At 35.1% G+C, this 27,014-nt stretch overlaps 1 protein-coding gene, 2 non-coding genes and 1 pseudogene across 4 annotated transcripts in view; 3 read left to right on the top strand and 1 right to left on the bottom strand.

Moving 5' to 3' along the window:
• CDH18 (cadherin 18) overlaps positions 1-27,014 on the top strand; it is a 403,581-nt gene that overhangs the window by 180,308 nt on the left and 196,259 nt on the right. For both annotated transcript variants that reach the window (XM_006726862.3, XM_031018262.2), the window contains exon 3: positions 13,585-13,879. In XM_006726862.3, coding sequence (XP_006726925.1) covers positions 13,585-13,879 — 295 coding nt within the window. The remainder of the gene's footprint in view (positions 1-13,584; positions 13,880-27,014) is intronic.
• Positions 11,256-11,362, bottom strand: LOC115939368 (U6 spliceosomal RNA). Its single transcript, XR_004074195.1, has one exon. It is a non-coding gene; the product is annotated as a U6 spliceosomal RNA (small nuclear RNA).
• LOC115939437 (small nucleolar RNA SNORA63) lies at positions 16,762-16,892 on the top strand. The gene has a single exon (XR_004074248.1). It is a non-coding gene; the product is annotated as a small nucleolar RNA SNORA63 (small nucleolar RNA).
• Positions 26,154-26,271, top strand: LOC115939547 (U2 spliceosomal RNA; annotated as a pseudogene).

The following is a 27,014-nucleotide window of genomic DNA, read 5'->3' as shown; positions in this document are numbered from 1 at the left end:
GGCAAGGACAGGGGCAGGGGCAGAGACAGATGGAGAAGCAGGCTCTCTGCTGAGCAGGGATGCCTATGTGGGGCTCAATCCCAGGACCCTGGGATCATGACCTGTGCTGAAGGCAGGCACTTAACCAACTGAGCCACCCAGGGGCCCCTATGTCATGTAGTTCTATAAGAGGTTCTGGGCTATAATATTTTCCTGGTTTAATAACATACTCTGTAAGTTTTTATTCTTTGGAAATTTACTGAGACTCGTGTTATCAACTATATGCTCTCTTAGTGAAGATTCCTCGTGTACTTGACAAGAATGTATTTAAGCAGTTGTCAGGCTTAGTGTTTTGTAAAGTCAACTTGGTCAAATTGTTGGATAGCACAAGTTTTTTTCTCTCTTTTTATAAGTTTGTGTATTATATCAGTTACAGAGAGTGATTTGTTAAATTTACCACCACTGTGTATTTCCCTGTTCCTCTTACGTCAATTTTTGTTTCATGAATTTTTGTGATCTATAATTAGGTCTATGTGTATTTAGGATTTTTGTATGCTCTTAATAAATCATGAAATTTTCTCCTTTAACTCTTGTCATATACTTTGTATTGAAATATACTTTGTATATTCATAAACTTGCTTTTTTATGTTGATAGTTGGCTTGTATATCATTTCTCATCCTTTCAGCCTTCTTACGCATTTTCACTTAAGGTACATTATTTTACTTCCAATCTAACAATTTCTGCCTTTTAATTGGTGTGCTTAGTACATTCATGTAGTTTATTAATTTTTATTGAGCTATAATTCACAAGATATACATCCTTTTAAAATGTACAGCTCATTGGCTTTTAATACATTCTTAAAGGTGCACAACCATCACAACTCCCTAATTCCAGAATATTTGCATTGCCCTGGAAGAGAAACCCCATGCTCAATAGTAATCGGTCTCCATTTCTCCTCCTATCCCCAGCCCTTGGCAGCCACATTTGTTTAGAGGTTTTGTTTCACATATGCTTCCATATCTCTTGGGTACATACTTAAGACCCCCATTTCTGGGTCATATTGAAGCGGAAGAGTGCGATTCTTGTCTCACGGAGTCGAAGAATGAATCTCACAGATAAAGGAGAGTGAGCAAAGTGATAGACTTTTATTAAGCAAGGATATAGAAAAAGCTCTCAAGAGTGAGAGGGGTCCTGACCAGGTTGCCGATGCGGCCCTCCACCCACAGTCTTTTATTTAGAGCTGACCAGGGAGCATGTGGCCTTAACAATCTTGTGACATCTTAGTTTTAGTAAGACAGGTGATAACATCTTTAATGCCTTACTTCTTCTTTGGGGTCTGGTTATTCTTTGTTGGTCACAAGGTGACTGTCATAAAAAGACCCTACCTCTAATGCCAGGACAGGATGGTCTGGTTTGTTCCCTTATCTCTGGTTTCATTATGCCTCAGCGTTTCTGGGATTTCTGTGACTAATCACATAGCCCTCTACCTATCTGTCCCTATCTAGCCCTGCCTGTCCCTTACTCAGTGAGACCCTTTGGATGTACATCAGTGGGTCATATGCCTGGGGGATGATTGCCAACATGTATCTTGGGTGGTAGGGATAAAGGAAGCTTCCAAAGGAAGTTTTATATGTTAAAGTAGACTTACAGGATCCTGGGGGTCAGGCTAAGATTGCCTTTTGCCCGTAGCAAAATGTCCACATTCAGGCAATTGAGTCCCTAGGGGAATGTCACATGCCTGTTTCAAGGACTTGTCAATGGGCTGTGAGTAGTAAGGAAATTTGATAATTTTTCTTCTGCCTTTGTTTCCCACATCAATATGGTAATTATATGTGTGACATTTTGAAGAATTGCCAAATGCTTTTCAAAATGGCTACACTATTTTAAACTTCCATCAGCAGTGTGTGAAGGTTCTAACTTCTCTACATCCTTGCCTACACTTGTATTTTCTCTTTTTAGACTTTTAGTCATCCTAATGGGTCTGCAGTGGTAGCTCATTATGGTTTTAATTTGCATTTCCCTAATGGCTGGTGATATTGATCATCTTTTCATGTGCTTATTGGTTATTCATGTATCTTCTGAGAAATGTGTATTCATTTTTTTGTCCATTTTTTTTTTCGGTTGGGCTACTGGTCTTTTTATTGTTGTGTTATTTATAAATTCTAGGTACTAGACCCGTATTAGATATGTGATTTATAAATATTTTCTCCCACTCCGTGAATTGTCTTTTTACTTTCTTGATACCGTGCTTTGAAGTGTCATATTTTTTAATGTTGATAAAGTTCAATTGATCTTTTTTTTAGTTGTATGTGCTTCAGGCATCATTGCTAGAAAAACATTGCCTATTCCAATGTTACAAAGATCTACACCTGTGTTTTATTCTAAGAGTTTTATAGTTTTAGCTCTTAAATTTAGTTTTTTTTTTAATCCACTTTATGTTAATTTTTGTATATGATCTGAGTTTGGGATGCAATTTCAGTTTTTGCATATGTATATCCAATTTGTCCTTTCAAGATTTGTTGTAAGAACTGAAGAGTTGAATTATCCTGACACCCATGATGAAAATCAATTGACCTTAAAAGTATGGGTTTATTGGAGCTCCTGGGTGACTCAGTCAGTTAAGCATCAGACTCTTGGTTTTGCTCAGGTCATGATCTCAGTATTGTGAGATCTAGACCTGTGTCAGGCTCCAAGCTCAGTGTCCCCACTGAGATAATCTGCTTGAGATTATCTTCCTCTCCTTTTGCTTCTCCCCTGCTTATACATGCATGCTCTCCCTCTCTAAAATAAATAAATAATCTTTAAAAAAGTATGGGTTTATTTTTGAACTTTCATTTCTATTCCACTGATTTATAGGTTTATTCTATCCCAGGACCGCATGGTCTTGATCACTGTAGCTTTGTAGTAAATTTTTAAATCTAGAATATCCAGTCTTCCAACCTTGTTCTTTTTCGTACCTTTCTGGCTATTTAGATTACCTTGCATTTCCATATTAATATATGAACAGCTTGTTAATTTATACAAAAAAGGTACTAAACCTGTATTAGATATATAATTTGTAAATATTTTCTCCCACTCCATGAATTGTCTTTTCACTTTTTTGATATCGCGCTTTGAAGTGTCAGTGGACAATGGTCACATGAGGAGCCAGATTATCCAGTTTAGTTGGGCTAAAAATTTCTTGTGAATGGTGACGTGCCCAAAGATTAGGTTAGATGCATAGACAGGAAACAGTAAAGATATATTCCATCTGAAGGCTGTGCGAAGCTCTCAAGTGTTTTATTTAGGAAAGGATAAAATTCACATTTTAGAAATAACACACTAAACTATGGTGTAAATGGAATGTGCATGGAACAGAAACAGGAAGACAGGTAATGAGACCACTTATGGGAAACTGCAATAATCTCAGGAAGTACAAGGGCATGAATTAACTCTGGTAACTGTGATGGAGAGAAGGGGTGGGGGTCGGCAGATATTTTAAAGAGATCGAATCACAAGAATTTAGAAAGTTTTTAGTAAGGGGAAATGGAAAAAGAAAAATCATCATTAGTGCATACGATTTCATACTGAGTGACTGAGAAAGTGGTAGCTCTGGTTATTCAATCTGCTAAAAAACACAAGGCAAAGTAAAGAATGAGTTCAGACTTACAGCTGAGTAAATTGGTCTTTATGATTCAAACATTTCAGAATACCATTTCATCCTGAAAAGCTTAACTGAGAGGAAAAATTGTGCACAATAGTAGACCACAGAATTTTTATTTCAACCTACGGAGTTATGTGTGCTCAACTCTGGGTTGAGTAGCCCCATACATCACAGAAAAACTTAGCAAGAAAAGTTATACTTTGCACTGTATCCTCCTTGAGTCTCAATCCACAGTTTCTCTCCATTGAAAAAGCTTCAGTATTTCCATGTCTTGCATTTCCAAAGTTAGGACCCAATATCTGAGAGTTTTGCATTCTGCTCCCTTGTGCTGTGGTAGCTTTAATCATGTTTTTAAAATTAGCTTTCTCCAAAAACACAAGTAAATAAATAAATTTATAACTGGGTGGTGTTTGCTAATCTTAAAACAATTTATATTGAGTGATAGGATTAAATCCAGAACACACATGAATAAAGAAAAAGTTTGATGAGTGTTAAATTTTAGAAAGTGTGTAGCTTTTATCCTTTTATAGAAACGGAGAAACAGGAATATAGATTGAGAGTTTGTGTCCTTTCCTCTGGGAAGAATTCCCAACAAGGGAAAATTGGTTTCACATTATGCTTCTGTCAGAACTACCCCTACTCAGTGGATCTGTTGCTCTTTCTGGCTCACTGCACTAAAAACTTCTTAAGGACAAGGGACCTGATTTATTTCAGCACATTGTTTGATACATAGTAGGGATGGATGCAATTTTTTTTCCATTCCATCACATTGAATTGGTTTTAAACCTAGAGTAAACACAAGGATGGTATTGATACAGACCAAAAGAATAACTGAATAGAGATGTGGAAATTGCAGGTTTACGTGAGGGACATATGAAATAGGCAGGGATCCAAAAATGTCAGGACAGGCTTCAGCAAGACAAGACAGCCAATTAAGTAAGCATTACCTAGCAGTACCTGGGCAACTTAAAGCAAAAGCCCGGGAGATGTGGCTACATTCAGGACAGAATTTAGCAACCTGAGGCGTGGCCAAAACAAAAACAAAAAGAAAACAAATCAAAATTTTAAGCATCTCAGAATGAGAATCAAGCAAAGGTTAGAGGCTATGCATGGAAATGAGATGGTACCTGAGATTGTCTAATGATTCCTACCACTTTGAGAGAGGGCTGCAAGATATTGTGACTTTTCCACATAACTGGCCCAAATAAAACCCAAAACTGTTGTTCAGTAACAACAAAAACATTTATATAAAAAAGTAATATATATTCAATCAATTAAAACTGAAAGATATATAAAAGGAAATTGACTAGCTCTCTGCAGTGTCGGCTTTTTTCTGCCCTCCCTCAAGCCTCACTGGCTTGGATTATATTCTTTCCTAACTGTACATATGTCCGTGTTTATAAATATGAATATTCTACACATGTAGCTTTTGTTATTTATACTTTTATCTAAGTAAGATCTCAGCTTCTATATTATTGCATGGCATGGTTTTCTCAGTCTACAACAAATTATAGAGAATTCTTCAGAACTAACATATTCATATAATTATTGCAATGATAATTCATAATTTATGAAACAATCCACCTCCAGTTGGACCTTTAGATTTTTTGCCTCTGAAATAATCAGTAAGTATTATTCATATATAGATATACTTATATACAGATGTTTATTTTCTCTGGTTTTCCAGGACACTGTCATGTGTTTGGTTTGTTTCTTCTCTATCTTTCTGGTCCCTCTGACTTTTTAATTTTGAAGCACTACAGGTTTTAGTCCTCAGTTCTTCCCTTTTCTTCTACATTTATTTCATAGATAACCTCATTCTGTTTCATTGCTCTAAATGCCACTTTTGTGCTGGATGTCTCCCAAATTTATAAAACCAACCATATTTGTCTTTTGAACTACAGACTGCATATGAAAATGGCCTCTAGATCTCTACTGAGATCCCCAATAGAAATACCATGGTTAGCATGTCAAAATTCAATTCCTGATCTTCCCCATTCTAGTTCCTGTACCTGTATCCTTCCACATCTCATTTGATTACAATTCCAAATTCTTAGTAACTGTGAGAGAGGGAAAGAATCTCAAGCAGACTCTGCAATGATCGCAGAGCCCAATGTGGGGCTCCATCTCACAACCCCAGAAATCGTGACCTGAGCCAAAATCAAAGGTCAGATGCTTACTGACTGAGCCACCCATGTGCCCCCATGGTTGTATCATTTCTTGTCACTTTCACCACCACCCCGGTCCATGCTGTCATCATCAATCATTGTATTACCATTGTGGCAGTCTATCAGTTCTCCCTGCTTTCATTTTTGCTCCTCTATTTTCTGTTCACAGTAATGAAGTAGACACAATCCTTTTGAGACATAAATCAATTATGATACACCATGGCTCAAAACTTTCCAGTTTCCCTTTATCTCATCCAGGGGTCCTCCATGATCTTGCTTCCAGTTACAGTGCCCTTCCATCCATAGAGGATATGCTCCAAGACCCCCAGTGGATGCCTAAATTCTTGGATAGTACCGAACCCTATATATATGGTGTTATTTTTTATACATGCATACCTATAATAAAGTTTAATTTATAAATTAGACACACGAGATTAACAGCAATGATAAAACAATTATAACAAATATGCTGTAAAAAAGTTATGTAAATTGTGTATATGGTCCCTCTTTCTTAATATATCTTATTGGTACTGTACTCATCCTTCTTATTATGATGATGTGGGACAATAAAATGACTGCATGATAAGATGAAGTGAGGGGAATGATGTGGGCGTTGTGACACATCATTAAGCTACTACTGACCTGCTGATGATACATCAGAAGGAGGATCATCTGCTTCTGGACCACAGCTGACAGTGGGTAACTGAAACCAGGAAAAGCGAAACCAAAGACAAGGGGGGACTGCTGAATTTCTCTGATACCTTCTCCTACTGCCCTTCTCTGTCCATGCAATTCTGGTCACACTTGCTTCCTCACTGTTTCTGGAATCTGCTTGTCAGGTCCCTAACTTGATCCTTTTGCTCTTTCTGTTCTCCCTGCCTGCGATGCTCTTCCCTATAATATGCACTTGGCTAACTCCTTCACCTCCTTCAAGAATTTACTAAAATGTCATCTTTTGAATATGCCCTATCTGACTCCTTTATTAGATCTTATTGTTGCTTTAACAAATCACTGTAGAATTAGTGCCTTAAAACAACACAAATTTATTTACCAACACTTTTATAGGTCAGAAGTTTAAGATAGTTCTCACTGGGCTAAAATCAAGTTGTTGGCAGGGCTTCATTCCTCTAGGGAAGAATCCATTCCCTTGCTTTTTCTCAGCTTCTAGAGGCCTTTCTTAGGTCTTGCATGAAGATTTTTACATTTTAGAACCAGCAATGAGGTGCTGAATCCTTCTCACACTTCCGTTTTTCTCTCTCACCCAGCTGGGATCAGTTCTTCCCTTGTAAGGAACCATGTGATCAGAATTGTCCCATCTAGAGACACCAAGGTAATTTCCTTTTCTTAAGGACCTTAACCTCAATCACGTGTATGAAGTCCTTTTGCCATATAAAGTAACATATTCACAGGCTTCCAGAGTAAAGATAGAGACATCTTTGAGGGGCCAGTGTTCTGCCTACCATATTTCCATATTTAATATTGCAATCTCTCTACACATTCCCAATCACCTTTCATAGTTCTTCACCTTTACTTTCTTTCTCTCTTTGTAAAAAGGAGTGTAGGTCTTGCCACCTTCTAACATATTATATATCAGTCATGTTTTCTGCTTACTGTATATTTCTTCCCACTAGGATTAATATAAGCTCTCCCAGGGTAGGAATCTCTGCATTACTGATGTGTTTAAGTACTGAGTACCGGGACTGGAACATAGTGAGAGCTCCAAACATATTTGTTGGCTATATACTTCTGAAAGTGATTACTAGATCAAATGATAATCTTACATTTTATTGTCAGATGAATTTTCTAAATGATTGAAGCCATTCACATTTCTTCATCTTCTTTCCGTCTCCCTTCAATATGTAATTACTGCTTTTTTATTTGAACAAAGAGCTACAATGAACAGTAATGATAGAGTTTTAATGGAGATGAAATCACAACACATGCGAATGTGTGGACAATGGTTTGGGCCAGTATTTTTCCGAAATTGTACTAATGTTAGTACACTCTGAGATTTTTTTTTTTTTTCTTTAAAACCAGCTGCCAGGGATGTCTCTTTCTCAGCTGGACCCTAATTGGCAGATAAAAGAACACAGATTAACTCTGATAGAGAAGAGGTTCTCCTATGCCCCATATATCTCCAACTTTAATGAATTGATTGGGGTTTGAGGCTTTCTAACAATTAATAGTGAAATTCTCAACCACTGACTTGCCTCCTGCAGTGCATAAATATTTGGTACACCCCAATGTGGCTCTCTAAAGTATAGCTGATGGATATGGAATTATGACAACTTCAGACTTCAAAGATATTTTATAGTTTTTTTTTTTAATCTTGCACATTAATACCCCTAATCTGGGATTCAGGGGATATAATAAACACATACTGTCTCCTGTTCCTTTTCCCTCCTCCTCCTCCCTCATTAGTTTCCTTCTCTAAGAATACACATTAATAATTTAAATGTTAAAAACTGAAATTCAACAGACTTCTGCATGTTTGCAAAGAAAGACCTCTGATGTTTCTAATTAAACAAACACATCCCTCATTTCCTTACTCTCACCTAATTTCTTAACATTTTAATCAATTAATGTTAGATTTGTGGTTGAACGAAGTGCTTTATCATTACTATTTTAATATAACTTTTTACATATTAGTTGATACCTAATTAAAACCAATGGTTATGTGTTTTTTTTTCTTGCACAAGACTGATATGTTCATTACCAAGAGACTATTATGATTTGATATGTTTTTTCTTCTTTACATCAATTAGTTATTAATAGTTCAATTGAATTTTGTTTCATCTGCTTATAGTTCAAAATATAATACATTCTGGAAAAATATAACACATTCTGGAATGAAGGATGTATAATAAATTTTAATAATGTATTTTCTATGATCTTCACATTGCATCAGTTGTATTTTATGTGTTGGGAAAAAAAAGTAGTGGAATTACTATATAATATTTATGACTTTATTCCTGGATTCCACTGGAATACTGTAAATATAAGTTTCTTACTCATAAAAAATACATAAAACATGTAGTTTAAAATATTACAATTTCAAGTCAGTGACCTATCTTTTTAACATAGCTCAAAGTCCTGACTAAAAGCAACTTTTGAAATTAATTGCTCTGCCACAATCTTCTTAACCTTTTAAAGTTATTCTTCCCCAAGGGATAGAATATTATCTTAGTGAGGAACTCTGCATTGGAGTGAAAGCTATAAATTTTTAGGTCTTGATCCTAATGTGGTCTGGGGTGAATAAATAGTTTTCTAGGGGGAACTCATGTGAGCCGCATGAGCTTCCTAAGTGCCATAGGTTACTACTTAACACTTAGAAAGAGACAATTTATTAAAGTAATGCCAGAGAAGTGCTCATTTTGCTTTCCTTGGGTGGTTATATTTTCTTTCTTCATTCTCTTCTCCTTTTCTGTTCTCTAAAGAACAGAATTAACCCTACATTATTAGGTGATAACATACACAGACATTCTCTCTTCTTGCTTTAGGACAATATAACATCTGTCCTTTGGCACAAAATACAACTTACTTTGCAAAATCTCATGACTCTAAAAGTATATATCCACCACTGTGTGTTGTGATAAGACCCTGAAACTGTTCTCTCAGTGGTATTTCATATTTCTAAACTTTCTGCTGCAAAGTGTTCAGTATATATGACTAAAATCAACTTTGTCTCCCAAATATTTTTACGTATGTCAATGTAAGACACAATGAAATTCTCTCTTAAATAACATAATAGCTAGCTCAACTTACAACATCATATTTTGCTGTTGCTAAATCAGCATCATGTCTATATCCAGAGTATTTCTACTGTATGTACTCTACTCCCAGTTCTTTTGTTTGATGTCTTCTTGCTGCCCACACTCAGAGATAACACATTTCTATCCTGGTTATCTGTTTTACATGATTATCTGTATCAAAGAGCTTTCTCTCTGTATCTTAAGATTTTTACCTCTTCTAGTATGATTACTGCTCACCCATTTCATTTATTCATTCATTCACTCATTCATCCATTCATTCATTCACTCATTCACTGTTTCTTGCCTTAAAAAAACCTAAAATACAACATGTGCTCTTTCAGGATCTTAAAACTCACTGATTAAGCAAAAGAAAAAAATATAGCTGGTGGTTCTCTCAAGAGCCACTTCTGTTGCAGATACGTATTCCAAACTGAACTGAACATTTGGAAATGGGTATATGGTAGACAAGAGGTAATCCTGAGAGTGGATCACTTTATTCTTTCACAAATGGTTATCATCATAATCATATAAGCTAAATGCCATTGTAATAGTTTCCCATCTGCTTAACATAAAAGCTAATCATTCCAAGATTCAACTAGGCCTGCTGAGAGATTCACAAAATCCATTAATGAAATGATTATCTACATTATTTAAACACTCACGCTAAGCATTATTAACACCTTATATAACTCAAATACATATTTATAACATTTTAATATAACTTTTATTATGTTATACAATAATATAAATAGTGCTAAATTATAATTCACTGATTTTATTGCACATCTATTTTCAAATTAGACATAACTTTGGGAATATTTAGGCTTAGTTGTTTACTAATTATAAACACTCTATGAATGTGGAATGAGATTCAAGTCTTAAAATCTAAAGCCATAAAATTACTCACATTTTTGTCTTTTATCTGAAATGCTTAACAATCTACATAAAGCATAGAGTGTGTTATGTTTTTTTTTTAAGACTTTTTATTTATTTATTTGAGACAGAGAGAATGAGAGACAGAGAGCATGAGAGGGAGGAGGGTCAGAGGGAGAAGCAGACTCCCTGCCGAGCAGGGAGCCCGATGCGGAACTCGATCCCGGGACTCCAGGATCATGACCTGAGCCGAAGGCAGTCGCTTAACCAACTGAGCCACCCAGGCGCCCGTGTTATGTTTTTAATACATGCTTTAGATTGACAACTTTACTATTTCTCTTACATACTTCCATTGCTGGTCTATATATATAAGCCCATTCTTTAAATATGATTAACTTTTTGTAATACAAACCTTTAATCCAAAATAAAGGAACATCAAAATAACCTCACTGAGAACATAGAAGAATATGAAAATATATCCTGAAAATAAAAGTCACTTGTCACCATTGCTATGTCTTTCTGAAAGCAGTAGTTAGAAGCGTAACATATTTCCCCCAAAAGGGTTTTAAATTAGTTATATAGATTTATAATTCATATATAGTATAACAATAGCTAATAAAACTGTCTCACATTTTTTTTACCTATTATATTTCAAATTTGGGTATTTTTTTTAAATTTTATTATGTAGTCACCATACAATATATCATTAGTTTTTGATGTGATCCACGATCCATTGTTTTCGTATAACACCCAGTGCTCCATGCAGTACGTGCCCTCCTTAATACCCATCACCGGGCTAACCAATCCCCCCTTCCCCCTCCCCTCTAAAACCTTGTTTGAAAAATATGGAATGCTTCATGAATTTGTGTGCCATTCTTGCCCAGGGGCCATGCTAATCTTCTCTGTATCGTTCCAATTTTAGTATATGTGCTGCCGAAGCGAGCACCTGTCTCACATTTTATTTAATAACAAGAGTGTTTGAGAAAGTGTTTTTAAAAACATTTGTTTAATGAATTTGTTATTTTACTTTGCTATGATTTGGTTAGGGATTAAACCAAAGTTGCAGAATGTGAAACAGGCTGCTCTTTTGATATTTTGCAGGTGTCTGCTTCATAAATAATAAATCTTTTTCTAGGTGCTAAAAAGATATGTTGAGAAACCTAAAGAAATGACTAAATGCATTTCCATCCATGCATACAACTATCTCCACACAACTCATCTGCATTCTTCATTCAGTGGTTAATTTACTAATGAACTGTGAAATCTTTGAAAGCTATGTTTTTCATATTTTGCTAATGGATTTCTTACGCCTCTTTATAAAAGCCCCCCCCAAAAAAAGTAATTTATGAAAGATATAATTTGTTGAATCTTGCTAAGTGATTCCCATCAGAATTTGTCCCTGTTTATGTCTTATGCATTTTCAAGAAAGAGGATTATTTTTGAGATACTATAATTTATATTTCAGTTGCCTCCATTTTACCATAGTATAGTCCTTTTGTCACAGTTTATTATATTTTTCTATATTTTATCTTTTTAAAAAATGTCTTCTAAGAGTTCAAAGACTTTAATATAATCCCTGAAAAATTTCTCTTTATTATGGCAAGAAACCCAAAAGCTGTATGAACAAGGTTATATTTTTCAATGTTTCCAAGTGTCAGAAATGAGCAAAAGGTGAGGAGTTAAGGTTAGGTAACCAAAAAGGTTTCATATGAAGGATAACTGTTCAAATCTCTTGGGAGAAATAATTCTTCAAATATATGTTTAAGATTTAAGAAAATATTGTGTGGTTGTTTCTAGTTAGAAATATAACAGTGGCTCTTATGGAAATATTTAATTAAGTTGGTATAAGTTATAATAGATTATGAAGTATGAATTATATGCAGTTTAAAAGCATTTCTTGGGGTACCTGGATGGCTCAGTCGGTTAAGCATTCAACCCTTAATTTCAGCTCAGGTCATGATCTCAGGGTTATGAGATTGAGCTCCATGTTGGGCTCCACACTGAGCACAGAGTCTGCTTGAGATTCTCTCTTTCCCTCTCCCTCTGCCCCTCCCCTCATGCTCTCTCTCTCTAAGATAAATAAATAAAATCTAAATAAATAAATAAATAAAAATTTAAAAATAAAAGCATTTTCTGATGTTTAAATGATGAAAATGTGGTTTATAATTACCTTAATATGTATTTATCTTTCTTACTAAATACTTCTTCTCTACTGAAATATTACTTCTATAATATTTTTAAAATGATATTCCATTATTTTTATTTTAATGAATGAGAATTTGTTAGTGTATTTCAATTAATTAAAAAATAGGCCCATGTATTGATTAAATCAATCAATTTTGATTTACTACTATTTAAATTTTGAGTTAAAGTTTCATAATTTAAAAAAAGGGGGATGCCTGCCTGGCTCAGTCAGTAGAACATGTGACTCTTGATCTCGGGGTCATGAGTTCAAGCCCCACATTGGGCAGAGAGATTACTAAAAATAAATAAACAAACAAACTTAAAAAAATAAAATATTCTATTTTAATCTATTTTAATGTTCTTAATGTTCTAAATCTGAACAATTAATCTGGAAAATTCTTTTTTAAAATTTTCAAATTACAAAATTAATACCTTTGTAACAAATAAGTGCCTGTTTTGTGGAGATTTTTAATAATTTGAATTTTCTCCTACCATATATATTTTTCTTTTTTAAATTTTAAGTTTGAAATAAAATGCCAAACAATTAATTTTAAAAAATCATTATTCCTGAAAGTATTGAAGGCAATAGTGATTAATTCTATTTTCTATAGTTAGTGAAGTGGTGAATTAGTAGATTAATTAATAGTGATTAATTTCTTTTTCCAATTCTATTTTCTGTAGTTAGTGAAGTGGTGAATTAGTAGAATAACATCAAGTGTTAATTGTTTTTCTTTTAATTAGTATTATTTATTTCTCTTAAGTCAATAATTGGATTTTTTAGATCATGATAAAATTATCCATATCAATACCAAGTAGAGAAAAACTGCAGAAAAATAAATGATTTTAGTAACTTACAGGACACTGTGGAGATAAGAAAAGTTATAATCAAAGTAAGTTAAAAATTATAGATGGACAATTTTAAGGTAGCATGATGTTAGGTTGGAATATAATTGGAAGCTACATTATTAAATTTTTATTTTCCAGCTGCACTCCAATTCTGACAAAGGCGATGGGTCTGTCAAGTACATCCTTACTGGAGAAGGTGCTGGGACTATATTTATCATTGATGATACCACTGGTGATATCCACTCAACGAAAAGCCTGGACAGAGAGCAGAAGACCCACTATGTGCTTCATGCCCAGGCTATTGACAGACGAACAAACAAGCCTCTTGAACCTGAATCCGAGTTCATAATCAAAGTACAAGACATCAATGATAATGCTCCAAAGTTCACAGATGGACCATACATCGTTACTGTGCCTGAAATGTCAGATATGGGTAAGAAAAAGCATTCTTTACTTTGGCAGCTAATATATATTTGAGAATCCAAAAAATCATCTTTTGAAGACAAGTTTTTCATTTGTGTGTGTGTGTGTAGAAATCTGAAGAAATTTTAAAATATTTTGATATTTACATGTGGCTTAAAATGTTAAAGAATATTGGGTCTAGATATTATAATATTAAAATTCATTTATGAACTTATAATATAGGTAATGGTTTGGTTATTAAGAAAAAACAAACAAACAAACTTTCATTAATGGGAAAACGCCAGCAATGCTTATTTGACACAGGTTTTGACCATATAATTTCTTCATGTATCTTGCTACGAAGATACCAACACATTCAAGGTGAAAATTTACATAAATAAAAATAGACAATATAATATCTGAAGTCTTTTGCTACATGTCTTTTAAGCTTGCAGTTTATGAGCAAATGACATTAAAAATGTAAGTAATAGCTACAGTATTCAATAAAACCTTTTAGATACTCATAAGCATTTACATACCTTATTTGTTTTAAAACATAAATAATCCTTAAAATATTTTGGATGCCATTTTAAAGATGTATAAACCGGCATACTGTAATTAGGTGGATTTCCCAAATTCATATATCTAGAAAATGGCCAAGAAGAAATTGACACCAGGTTCTCTTGAATATAGAGCTTACACTGCAGTTGATGGGTTATGACCTAGGTCTCTAGTCACTTGGATGATCTGGGGATTTCTCATTACTTACAGATCTCTGTCATATAACTATTTTATTTTGTTTTTATCTCCTATGATAAACTTTCTAAATCGTTAAAATGAAGTTCAACTATGATAATTTTTGACTATCTCTGTAAGACTCTAAGCTGGGATGTAGAACACAATTTTTAAGTAAAGATTTTATATATCTGAGCTTATATGTATTACTAGATATGAGTATTATGTATGTAAGTCTATATGGCTCAACACCATTAAGCTGGCAGGTGAGAGTTTATGTAGAAACTCTAGAACAGACTTCCTTCTCTCACCTTGTCAAGGAACTGACACCCCATTTGCTAGCCCCTTTTTGTCTCACAGAAGTGAAGATCTCTGTGACTCCATCATTTATGAGAATGCCATTGGTAAGGCTACATAAGAGCCCCAAGGAGCACAAGCGAAACCACCATAACCAAGGGGCAAAGCACCAAACAGAAACACAGGCAGAGTAGTCATTACTAAGCAAGTTACTGAGCAGAAGAAAACAAGAGCCCTAGTGTTGTCGGGATACTACAAAGAGATTTCTGTAACTCAGAGTCATGTTTTCTGCAACTAGTAAACAACAAAATATCAGAATATGATTAAGGCATGTACCATCATTGATATGATCCAAATTATTGTCCTGGAGCTTGAGAATGCATCAGACTGGAAGAAGTAACTAAAAATCAGAGCAAAAAATCCCCCAAATGTGGGAATTGTGGTACAAAATGAGATTTAAAAGATATGCTCATTAGACCTCTCATGTGAATGACGTATGTTCCCAGACAGCAAAAAAGAGTAGTTGAAGGAATGAACAATATTATTTTCCTCGAGGTGAAGAATATATTGAATTTATGAGTTTAATAGTTTTTTTTAAGGAAGGGTTAGAATAAGAATTAAACCTAGGTAAATCCTGGCATAATACCTAAAACCCAAATAAAAGATAAATTTTTATAAAATTTCAGATATTTTTAAATTGCCTACTAATTTATATACCTACATATATATATATATATACACACATCTTATTTATCACTTGAAATACTAGAATCTGATTGACAGTTGAATGTATAACATACAAAGAAAAAAAAAAAAAAAAAAAACTCAAGCTCCAAATCCTCTGTTCATCAAAATATGATTCATTTGTCAAGGTAAAATAACTGTTTGGGGAAGGATCCAGAAAGTAGATCATCACCATATCTTATCTAAAAATATATTTGAGAAAATGTTGAAACTGAAAATTGTTGAAATGAATCCAAACAGCGATCTTTGAAATCAAGGAAAATGACAGGGAAATGAAAAAAAATACATTAGAAATGTACCCTGAAGTATGTGTTTGTGTGTGTACACAGTTAAGTCTAAATGGGTACATTTGAGGATGCTAAAGGACACTGTACAATCTAAGAATCATGAACCTTCAAGGAATTATTGAAGCATAAGCTCTAGTTTGAGCACTTAGGAACAAGTCACGTTTCAAAGTCTTCATCCAGGACTTGAGAGGGGGATGGGAATGGGAAATAGTATTCCTAAGTTCTTTTACTGAGATGAGTATGGTTGAGGAGAAATATATAATATCTGCAAGAAGTAGAGAAAAAGGGGCATCTGTGTGGCTTTGTCGGTTAAGCATCTGCCTTCAGCTCAGGTCATGATCTCAGGGTCCTGTGATCAACCCTGTGTCAGGCTTCCTGCTCAGTGGGGAGTCTGCTTCTCCCTCTGCCTCTCCTCCTTTCCCCCTGAGAGAGAGTGCTCTCTCTCTCTCTTTCTCTCAAATAAATAAATATATTTTTTTAAATAAGCATGCATTTAAAAAAAAAGTAGAGACAAAGAACAAAACAGAATAGGCTTTAAGTAACTGTATTACTGTGCTTCTAGGCATGATTCCATTGAGAGAGAGAGAGAGAACTCACTAAAGAAAAGCAGATAAAAAAGCATCATCATAGTATTCAATGTACATTTTAATATGAATGTATAGGAAGTGCCCTGACCGTTAGTGGAGGGAGGAACTCTCTTTCCATGTCTGCTTCAGAATGGGTGATATTTGCATTGATTCTGATTTTAGAATTAAAAAGCTAGTAATATTTTAGAGGAAGGACCAGCCAACAATGGCAGGCGAGACAAATTCAGCTTGCTGTCTGTTTTTGTAAATAATGTTTAACTGGGATGCAGGATCTAGTTACAATGTAGCTGTAAAGTGCTGCCTTGTCTTTGCCCCCTGCTCAAAATAAAGCTGTTACCTTTCTAGCCCTGTCCGCCATGGTGCTTGGCAGCCAGGGATGCATGGTCTCAGACAAGTTTACCAAGTAAAACACTGACTTGAGGGGCGCCTGGGTGGCTCAGTCGTTAAGCGTCTGCCTTCGGCTCAGGTCATGATCACAGGGTCCTGGGATCGAGCCCCGCGTCGGGCTCCCTGCTCCGCGGGAAGCCTGCTTCTCCCTCTCCCACTCCCCCTGCTTGTGTTCCCTCTCTCGCTGTGTCTCTCTCTGTCAAATAAATAAAATCTTTAAAAAAAAAGTAAAAATAAATAAAAAATAAAAAAATAATGTTTAACTGGAATACAGCCCCGCCCATTCATTTAAATCTTGCCTATGGTAGTTTGGGCATAACAGTGGCAGAACTGAGAAGTTGCAATGGAGACCATTTGACTCACAAAGTTGAAAATATTTCCTGTGTTGCCTTTTACAGAAAAAGTTTGCCAACCTCTACTGTAAGGGCTTGCAGGGATGAGACTGGAGGCAGGGGGAATAATTAGAGGATAGCATCATAGTTCTGATAAACAAAGCATCTGCTACTCGAGGGCAGTTGGTGTTCTGCCAGCCCTGCTGAATACACACATATACCCGAACATATGTTATTTGTTCTAAATGATAAGATTGGGCTTCTTCTCTTTAGGTGGATACTGTTAGTTATCTAACTATTATTCAGCTTGTCTTTTTGTGTTACTACAAATCAGTTTTGTTCAGGGTGACATGATGCAGAATCAAATATTCACCTCCCACCACTCCCTTCCATCTAGGACACACATATTTCACCCATGGCCCATAATGCAGATGGGGTATGGAAATGCAGCAGCCGCTGGTACCGTAAGGATGAAAGCTTACTGCTAAGTGAGATGGAGCAGAAAGTTAAAAGGGTCTGGAAGAATGATTCTATTGCAGAACTGAGGCTCTCTCCAGGCCTGCCAATGCTAAAATCATTCTTGACAAAGTAAACCTTGTTTCCGTTTAAACTCTTTCATTGGATCTCAGATACATATAGCTACATTGAATCTGAATTGGTACTTGGACAAATTCGAGATTTAACAAGGACCCCAAAGGCAAAAAATTAAAACCAATACTGAATCTAAAAGAATAGTGAGAATGGTTTCAGCATCAGATAAGAAACAATGATGCCGGGGCGCCTGGGTGGCTCAGTCCTTAGGCGTCTGCCTCTGGCTCAGGTCACAATCCCAGGGTCCTGGGATCGAGCCCCACATCAGGCTCCCTGCTCCTCAGGGAAGCCTGCTTCTCCCTCTCCCACTCCCCCTGCTTGTGTTCCCTCTATCGCTGTATCTCTGTCAAATAAATAAAAATCTTAAAAAAAAAAAAAAGAAAGAAACAATGATGCCATTTTCCATGAAGTGCCTTGATTTGGGTATGACACATGAAATCAGCACTTATCTCCCTTTCTATGTAATTGTGATGTTAGATGATTGTACTATGGCAGCTATTTCCCTTTTTGCTTATGATGCAGCTAACAGTTGATTTCAGATATTTAAATCTTGCTTGCCATCAGCTGGAGAATCAATTGCATCCATAGAAATTTTGATCAGCAAGGAAAAGGAAATTGGACATTTGAATGTTGACTTTGAGTTCTGCAGAAAATCTGAAGTTGATCACTGCAAAACAACTAGTTGGTTTTGCCAGGATCTGAGACTACAAGTTGTCAAAGCAGTTGTGGTAAATGGGCGCCTGGGTGGCTCAGTCGTTAAGCGTCTGCCTTCGGCTCAGGTCATGATCCCAGGGTCCTGGGATCGAGTCCCACATCGGATTCCCTCCTCGGCGGGAAGCCTGCTCTCCCTCTCCCACTCCCAGGGCTTGTGTTCCTGCTCTCGCTATCTCTGTCTCTGTCAAATAAATAAATAAAATCTTAAAAAAAAAAAAAAAGCAGTTGTGGTAATGATCACTGAAACAGAATCAAGAAATATTTATTGAGCACTTACTATATGCCAGGCATTGCATGTAATTTGTAATAATTTCATGCTCACATCATAAGGGCAACATTATGGTTATCCTTGTTTTACAGATGATAAAACTGATACATAGAGTTAAATAATTTGCCCAAGACTACATGGTTAGTAAGAAGTGCAACTGAAAAACATTTCTAAGCCAGATAGAGATTCAGCTTTTAAGTTACCAATTATTTTTTTAAATTTAGTTAAAAATGTAAAATCTGGATCAAGCTATTTGTGGAATAATTATAACAAAAATAGTGGATGTTCCAGAATCTGTACCGTTTATTGAGGCAGAAGTGGGGGTTTCCTTCTTGACATGTGAAGATAGATTCAATGTTATTATAATGTTCCTTTTTGTTTTAAAGGATTGGATTTGGGGATGGCTACATACCATGAAGAGGAAAATTAATCCTAAAGTTCCTGAGAGTAAGGGAATAGACATTTATTTATATTAGAAATCGAATCCATAGGGAGTCCAACAAGGATATGTTTTTGGAAAAGGATTTTCTAACAACTCGAAAATGTGTACACTAGATATAGTGTGGATAAAGACAATGGACAGCTTCCAGGAAGGTATGTGTGCCAAAAGCTGAAAAACCTTTGTGATGCAGATAGTGTGCAAAGTGAAACAAATGGAGGTATTGAGCAATGGAAAGTAGCCTCATTAACTGAGCTCAGGAGTGGGGCTCAGGCGGAGGACCAGTGTACTCATGATGCTGAGACAATGGGAATAGTGTGCTTTTCCCCACACTTAAGGACAAAGTTAATAGTAAACAAATCTGTGATTAAACTATAAAAATTAAAACTTGAATCTGCTTGTGAAAACACAGCCACTAAAAAACAAAACAAACAAGTATATGAAGGATTTTTAAATGTAAGATAAGATACAATAAGCAACAATCAATAAGACATGAATTTAAATGAATAAACATTTGAAAATACAGATGTCAAATAATTATGCTAAATGTAATAAAATGAAAGATGAACTGAAATACTGGCAAACATGGCTGACAGAGAACTAATTTTTATTACATAAGGGGATTTTTTTTAATAACATTCACAATCAAATTAAAAATGGGGAAATTACATTAGCAGGAGAGTCACAGAAAAAAGAAACGTGTTACTTATCCAAAGAAAAACCTCAAATTCGTTAGTAATTTAAGAAACCACGAAGGAGAAGGAGAAACCAGAGTTCACCTACCAAAGTACACAAGTCTGATAATTCACAAAGTTGTTAATGTACAGAGCCATTAGCAGACAGGTGAAGTCCCACAGTCGTTTTGGGTAGCAATTTAACAGTATTTTAAATTGAGAACATATTATAGACAACTATCCTATAGATGCATTCACATGATTACACAAAGAGACATGTTAAAGGAATGCCATTGTAGTGTTATTCCTAACAGGGAAACATTGGAAACAAACTTGAAATCTACTAGTAAGGAAATTTTCAAGTAAATGACTCTTCAAACACATACAGATTACATATGCAGTCTTAAAATGAACAAATTTGTATGTATATACTGACATATGAAGATCTATATTGTTTTAGTGAGAAAAAAGTTTTAAGAAATACATGTGGAATAGTCTAGTTTATTTTAGAAAGTAAGGGTGTGTTGTATGGTGTATGTGCATATAGGACATATCTTAAAAAAAACACACATACTGGTGAAGGCGATTACTTCGAAAAATCGGTTGTGGCTTTATCTGCTATCAGAGAAACGCATTCTTCTTTACTAAAAATATATATTTTTATATATATATTATTTATAAAGTGATAATAAAAAGTGAAATGCAGATTTGTGATAAAAACATTTTAAATAACAGTAATGCTTAAAGATATATAGGTTTATAATACTAATAATGGCAAATAGTATAGGTAGATGACAACAAAATTTTTCTCAGCATATGGTGTCTGACAAAGTCATTGTTTTTGTCATATACTCATTAATTCAGTTTTGAATTACCAAGCCATTAAAAAAATCTCCCTTTTTGTATCTCTTTAATTCTTTTTGCAGAGAGGACAGAGGGAAGGCATTTTATGTGCTGAGAATAGTGGCTACTAATAAAATGGGAAGGAAGGAAGGAAGGTAGGAAGGAAGGAAGGAAGGAAGGAAGGAAGGAAGGAAGGAAGGAAGGAAGGGGAAACAAGGTCCCTAAGTTTGAACAGGTTACAGACATATAAACAGAAAATTTCAATATAGTGTTCGTTAAGCAAAATACAAGAGAACCATAAAGTGGACAGTGAGTTCAGCTTGCAGACTTAGAGAAGACGTCCTCAATTAATCTTACATAGTGTGCAGGGGTTTGTCAGACAAGAACTCCACATAGAAGATACAGTAATGAGGGGTGCCTGGGTGGCTCAGTCGGTTAAGCATCTGCCTTCGGCTCAGGTCATGGTCCCAGGGTCCTGGGATCGAGCCCCGCATCGGGCTCCCTGCTCCGCGGGAAGCCTGCTTCTCCCTCTCCCACTCCCCCTGCTTGTGTTCCCTCTCTGCCTGTCTTTCTCTCTGTCAAATAAATAAAACCTTAAAAAAAAAAAAAAAGAAGATACAGTAATGAAAAATACTCTTGTCTTCCCTGTAGGTTTATGGTCTACTTAGGTGTGTACAGTGTGCGCGCGCGTGTGTGTGCGCACGTGGGCGGGTGCGCACACGTGTTAAGCGGGAAAATAAACACAATTGTCATGCAAATGATGAATTCCCTTCACAGTTTAGCGGATTATGCTATGAGAATGCAGAGAAGGCAGCACAAGAGACTTCCTGGGTGTGCAAGAGTTTATCAGATTATTGTTTTTTGTATATCTATAGTGCTAAGTAACAGTCATGGAGCCCTCCAAGTAATTGCTGTGTGCAATATTACCTGTGAGGAAAGCAAAATGTGGTTGCATGTTTCTTGTCAGTGAGTAATAACCAGCAGACAAAGTCTTGGCATTCTGGATGGTTTAATAAAGAAAGATGCAAAATAAACTAGAGTGTTTATCGATGCGTGTCTCAATACAATGTTACCCTTTACCTCTTTGATTTACTTCATGTAATTTCAACTATTATCTAGGGAATCATATCCCTCTACAGCAGGGTTTGTCAACCTTGCCACTAAATGACATATTAGACTGGATGATTCTTTGCTGTGGAGGACTGCCCTGCCTTGTAGGATGCTCAGCAGCATCCCTGGCCTCCAAACATTAGATATTAGTAGCATCATTTCTACCACCACCATATTACAGTGTCTTCAGACATTGCCAAATGCTCTCTGCGGGGAGAGTATTTTTTAAAAGCATTTCAAAGTAGAAACATGAATTGGAGAATATGCTATTTGTTAAATTTATAGTCACTTCCAAAGGGAATCTCATAGTGTTAGAATACTCATATATTTTATGGCCAAAAATGATTCTATCTGCCCAGGTCAGCAATTTTTATGGTTAATATTAATTGCCATATTCAAATGCACTATATTATGAAAACAGTGAGGTATACCAATGAGTAAAGTTAGGTTATTTGTGCTCACAGAGCAAAGCGTAACAGTATGGCTACTTGAGAGTCATTATGACTCTCATTTTTAAAAGAAAATCTGCTTGTTGTTATAGTGTTGATTTAGAAAAGGACCATTTGATTTATGATGAATGCCTTGTAAGCTGCTGACTGTCATATTGCATTTTTTTTTTTACTAATCTAAAAATTTGATCAAATAAAACAAAATGAACATGTGTGGACAGAATGACATAATATTATGGACCTGGATAGGTCCATGAAGACACTTGTACACATTTTATCAATGAATATTTAACTTTTTTTTCTTTTTTCCTTTGGTATGCATTACATTATCATGCCAGTCTTTGTGATTTTACCTCCTTCTAGCAATTATTCTATACAATAATTTTCTTCTTTGTCCTTTAAACAACTTTAAACAAGTACTTCTTTAATTTTGATTTAATGTAACTTCATTAAATGTCTAAGTTTTTCAGAACTGAATTTTAAGAATATGAAATAAAAAGTTAATAATACTGATTATCATGGCACAAAGAGGAAACTATGAGATTAAATTATACCTGCTTTTGGAGTCAGCAGTCTAGTGCATGTGTGGCATTTAAGAAATGAAAATAGGGTAAGTAGAAATGTACTTGTAAACAGTGTTACCATTCTCAGAAAGGACATTATAAGTGTCAAGACATTTAGTGATACTAGAATGTTGTATTCTTATAAAAAGTCGGTACAGGTGTTTTTATTACGTATATTGAGAAATCTCTTTAAAAAACATTTAAAACAATAATTTTAAAATAATTTAAAAGGATAATTTGGTCTCTTCTATATTTAAAGAAATATACCCCAATTTTTGAAATTACAGTCTTCCTTTTATCTAGAATCAGTAGTTTTTAGTATAAGTTTAAATTGTTTTGCAGTCACTCTAAATTTTCAAAAATAATTACTTTGTACCCAGCAATTGTTTTGAGAGTAACTATACTAGATCACAATGCAATTTGCCTTAAAGTAAATTTCACAACTTTTTTTTGTTGTTGTTTTTCACAACATATCTCTAAGGAATTGTATAAATCTCTACTTCATTTCTTCTGTGTATTAATAAAAGATACCTATGGATAAAAATCATTTAATAAATATTTAAGATATTATAACAAGACTATAGAAATAATAAATTTCAATTTACAGGAGAGAGAACAAATATTACATTTTATTAGGTTATAAGTATGTAATTTATAAACTTCAACTTCAGTGGAGCACTGATTCTTAGTTTGACATAAAAAGAAAAGATATGAAGTTTTACTGTATGACCCTTAATAGCCACAAGGTGCCTTGCACTTGGAGATGTATTCAAACATCCTAGTCTTTTTCATGTCTTTGTTCTCCAGTCTCTAATTCCCAGGCCTATTTGCATTTGCAGCTGTGTTCTTTCTTGCAAAGCAACAAGAAGAGACACCAGCTGTGCTTACTTTATTGCACTGCTTATTGGGGGACTGATTTAGTTCTGGCCAAACATCTTGGGAGCTTCACCTTGGATAGCTTCCAGGATTCTAGTAGCCATTTTAAAATCATTACCCTTGGGCATAACTTCAAAATGAGGTAATTTCAATGAAATGAGACTGACACTGCTATTTACATGGTAAATTAAAAGTGTGTATGAGGAATCACATTGTATAACTAATGAAGTGAAAGTTGAACAAAAAAATTCTAAGTTTCATAACTTTTTTCTTCTCCTAACTTTTCCCTTGTGTCGGTTAGCTAGTGTTTTATAACAAATCAACCCACACCTAGTGGCTCAAAACAGCATCCATTTTATAGTGAACTACAAAAAAGATATAAATTAAGAAAACAATCCCATTTATAAGAGCATCCAAAAGAATAAAATACTAAGGAATAAATTTAAGAAGGTGAAAGATCTGTAAGCTGAAACCTGTAAAACATTGATAAAATAAACTGAAGAGGACACAAATAAATGAAAAGGTATTCCATGTTCATGGATTGAAAGAATTAACATTGTTTAAATGTCCATTCTATCTAAACTGACCTACAGATCCAATGCAATCCTTAGCAAAATGTCAGTGGCAGTTTTCACAGAAACAGAAAAAACACTATTAATATTTTTATGGAACCTCAAAAGATACCTCATAGCCACAGCAATCTTGGGATAAAAAACAAAGCTGGAGACCTCACACTTCCTGATTCCAAACTATACTACAAAGCTATAGTAATCAAAACAGTATAGTATTGGCATAAAAACAGACACCTAGACCAATGGAATAGAAAGAGAGACCAAAAGTACTCATGTATATATGGTCAATTGTTGACAAAGGAACCAAACATACATAATGGAGAAAGGATATTCTCTTCAATAAATGGTGTTGGGAAAACTGCACAGCCACATGAAAAACACTGAAACTGGACCATTATTTTACATCATACACAAAAATCAACTCAAATGGATTAAATACGTAAAACTCGTGAAGAAAACATGAGGGTAAGTTCCTTGACATTGGTCTTTGTAATGATATTTTGGATTTAACACCAAAGGCAAAAGAACAAAAACAAAAATAAGCAACTGGGACTGCATCAAACTAAAAAGCTCCTGCACAGCAATGGAAACATTGACAAAATGAAATGACAACCTATGGAATGGAAGAAAATATTTTGTATGGACTCTTAGAGCAGCATTTCAATAGTATAAAAGTGCAAGTTTCAAGGGTTTTTGAAGAAGAGGCCCAGAAGTTTTGCTCTCTTACTTTTGTTGTATTATAACCACATCACTTGAAACCATATTTTGTCAATCTTTATTGAGTAATTACAACTAATTACAAAAGTTGACCCTTTTCACCTACACTTTGTCTGCAGGAAAGATTTTTTTTGAGGAAAGATTTTGAAGAAATATTGCCTCTTAATTATTTGAACATCATTGTTCTTATATCTGGTAAAAATTTATTATTGCTTCAGGAAGTAATGATTAATTCTATTTTCCTATATATGATTAAGTTGTAAATGCAAAAAATTCCACATAAACCAACCTAGTTTCTCATTTTTACTCAATGATAGATATGATTCACCAGATTACATTTTATGCTACTACTGATTCCTTAGATTCTCCATTTAGTCTTTTTTTTTTTAAAGATTTTATTTATTTACTTGACAGAGACACAGCGAGGGAGGGAACACAAGCAGGGAGAGTGGGAGAGGGAGAAGCAGGCTTCCTGCCGCCAAGCAGGGAGCCTGATGGGGGCTCGGTCCCAGGACCCTGGGATCATGACCTGAGCTGAAAGCAGACACTTAATGACTGAGCCACCCAGGCGCCCCTCTCCATTTATTCTTTATGAAAATAGACTAGACTTGGAATTCCCTAAGAAAACTGATCAATTTATAATGGAAAATACTTCACTGGGATTTTTTTTTTTTTTTTTATCATAAGATGGACTCAATTCGGGCGCCTGGGTGGCTCAGTTGGTTAAGCAACTGCCTTCGGCTCAGGTCATGATCCTGGAGTCCCGGGATCGAGTCCCACATCGGGCTCCCTGCTCAGGAGGGAGTCTGCTTCTCCCTCTGACCCTCCTCCCTCTCATGCTCTCTGTCTCTCATTCTCTCTGTCTCAAATAAATAAATAAAATCTTTAAAAAAAAAAAAAAGATGGACTCAATTCACAAAAATTAAATTTGCACATATTTAAAAAAATATATTCAAAGAATGATTTTCATGTGTATACCCCTCAGTGTAGGAATACAAAGCAAACCAATCAGAGTTTTGGAAGTTCTACATAGAAGTCATGTGCATGTAATTGTAAAAATATAATAAGTGAAACTTCTATAGCGGCCAGTGGAGCATTTTGTTATATAGATTGGCCTTGGATCGCTTCTCGGCCTTTTGACTAAGATCAAGTGTAGTATCTGTTCTTATCAGTTTAATAAATTGGCCTTGGAGGTTAAAATGTATCTTGATGGAGATATTTTTTTAATAAAAATCATTTAATTAATGTATGCTATTGCTCCTATATTTTATTGAAAGCATATACATTGAAATTATTGTAAAGTTTTATAAATTGGGAAAAAATTGTGAAATCACTGTATTAGGGCATATGCTATTGAAATTTCATTCTCAAAACTCAGATATGGAATAAATTCAACCTCACTTTTCATTGAACTTTACTCCTAATTCTATTATGAATTTCAAATTTCTTTTTTTGAGACACCATTTTGGATATTTTTCTTTACTTTCTGAGAGTCACATACAGAGCAAAGGAACAGTAACCCACTATAGAGTAAAGGCATAGCAATCAGGTATGAAGTGAATGCTCAGTGTTCAGGTATAGAGAGAAGGCTCAGCATGAGGTATTATAACCCCAGCAATTAGATAAAAAGTAAATGCACAGTGATCAAGTGTAGGGAAAGTCATAGTGAGAAAAATTAAATAAAAACACCGCAGCCCAGTTATAATTAGAAGGTACAGTGATGAGGCATAGATAGAAGGGAAAGTGATCCAGTAAAGATGGCACAGTGAGGAAGAGGAATGTCTATGCCATTGTGGATTCCTGCTGCCATCTACCAGATGTCTCTGTTCCTACTAGTTTTCAGTGATCAGCCCTTGATGGTCATGGCTGCCTGTTCTCCATTTCATTTGTAAGTCCTCTTGAGATCCATTGAGTTTCTCTTAGCTAAACTTCCTTCACACCTTAGTAAATGGGAAATATTTTGTTGCTCCCATCCACTGGT

Source organism: Leptonychotes weddellii, chromosome 7 (genome assembly GCF_054177405.1).
Source record: "Leptonychotes weddellii isolate Sample4059 chromosome 7, ASM5417740v2, whole genome shotgun sequence".
Lineage (NCBI taxonomy): Eukaryota > Metazoa > Chordata > Mammalia > Carnivora > Phocidae > Leptonychotes > Leptonychotes weddellii.
This window is presented reverse-complemented; position numbering and strand designations above follow the sequence as displayed.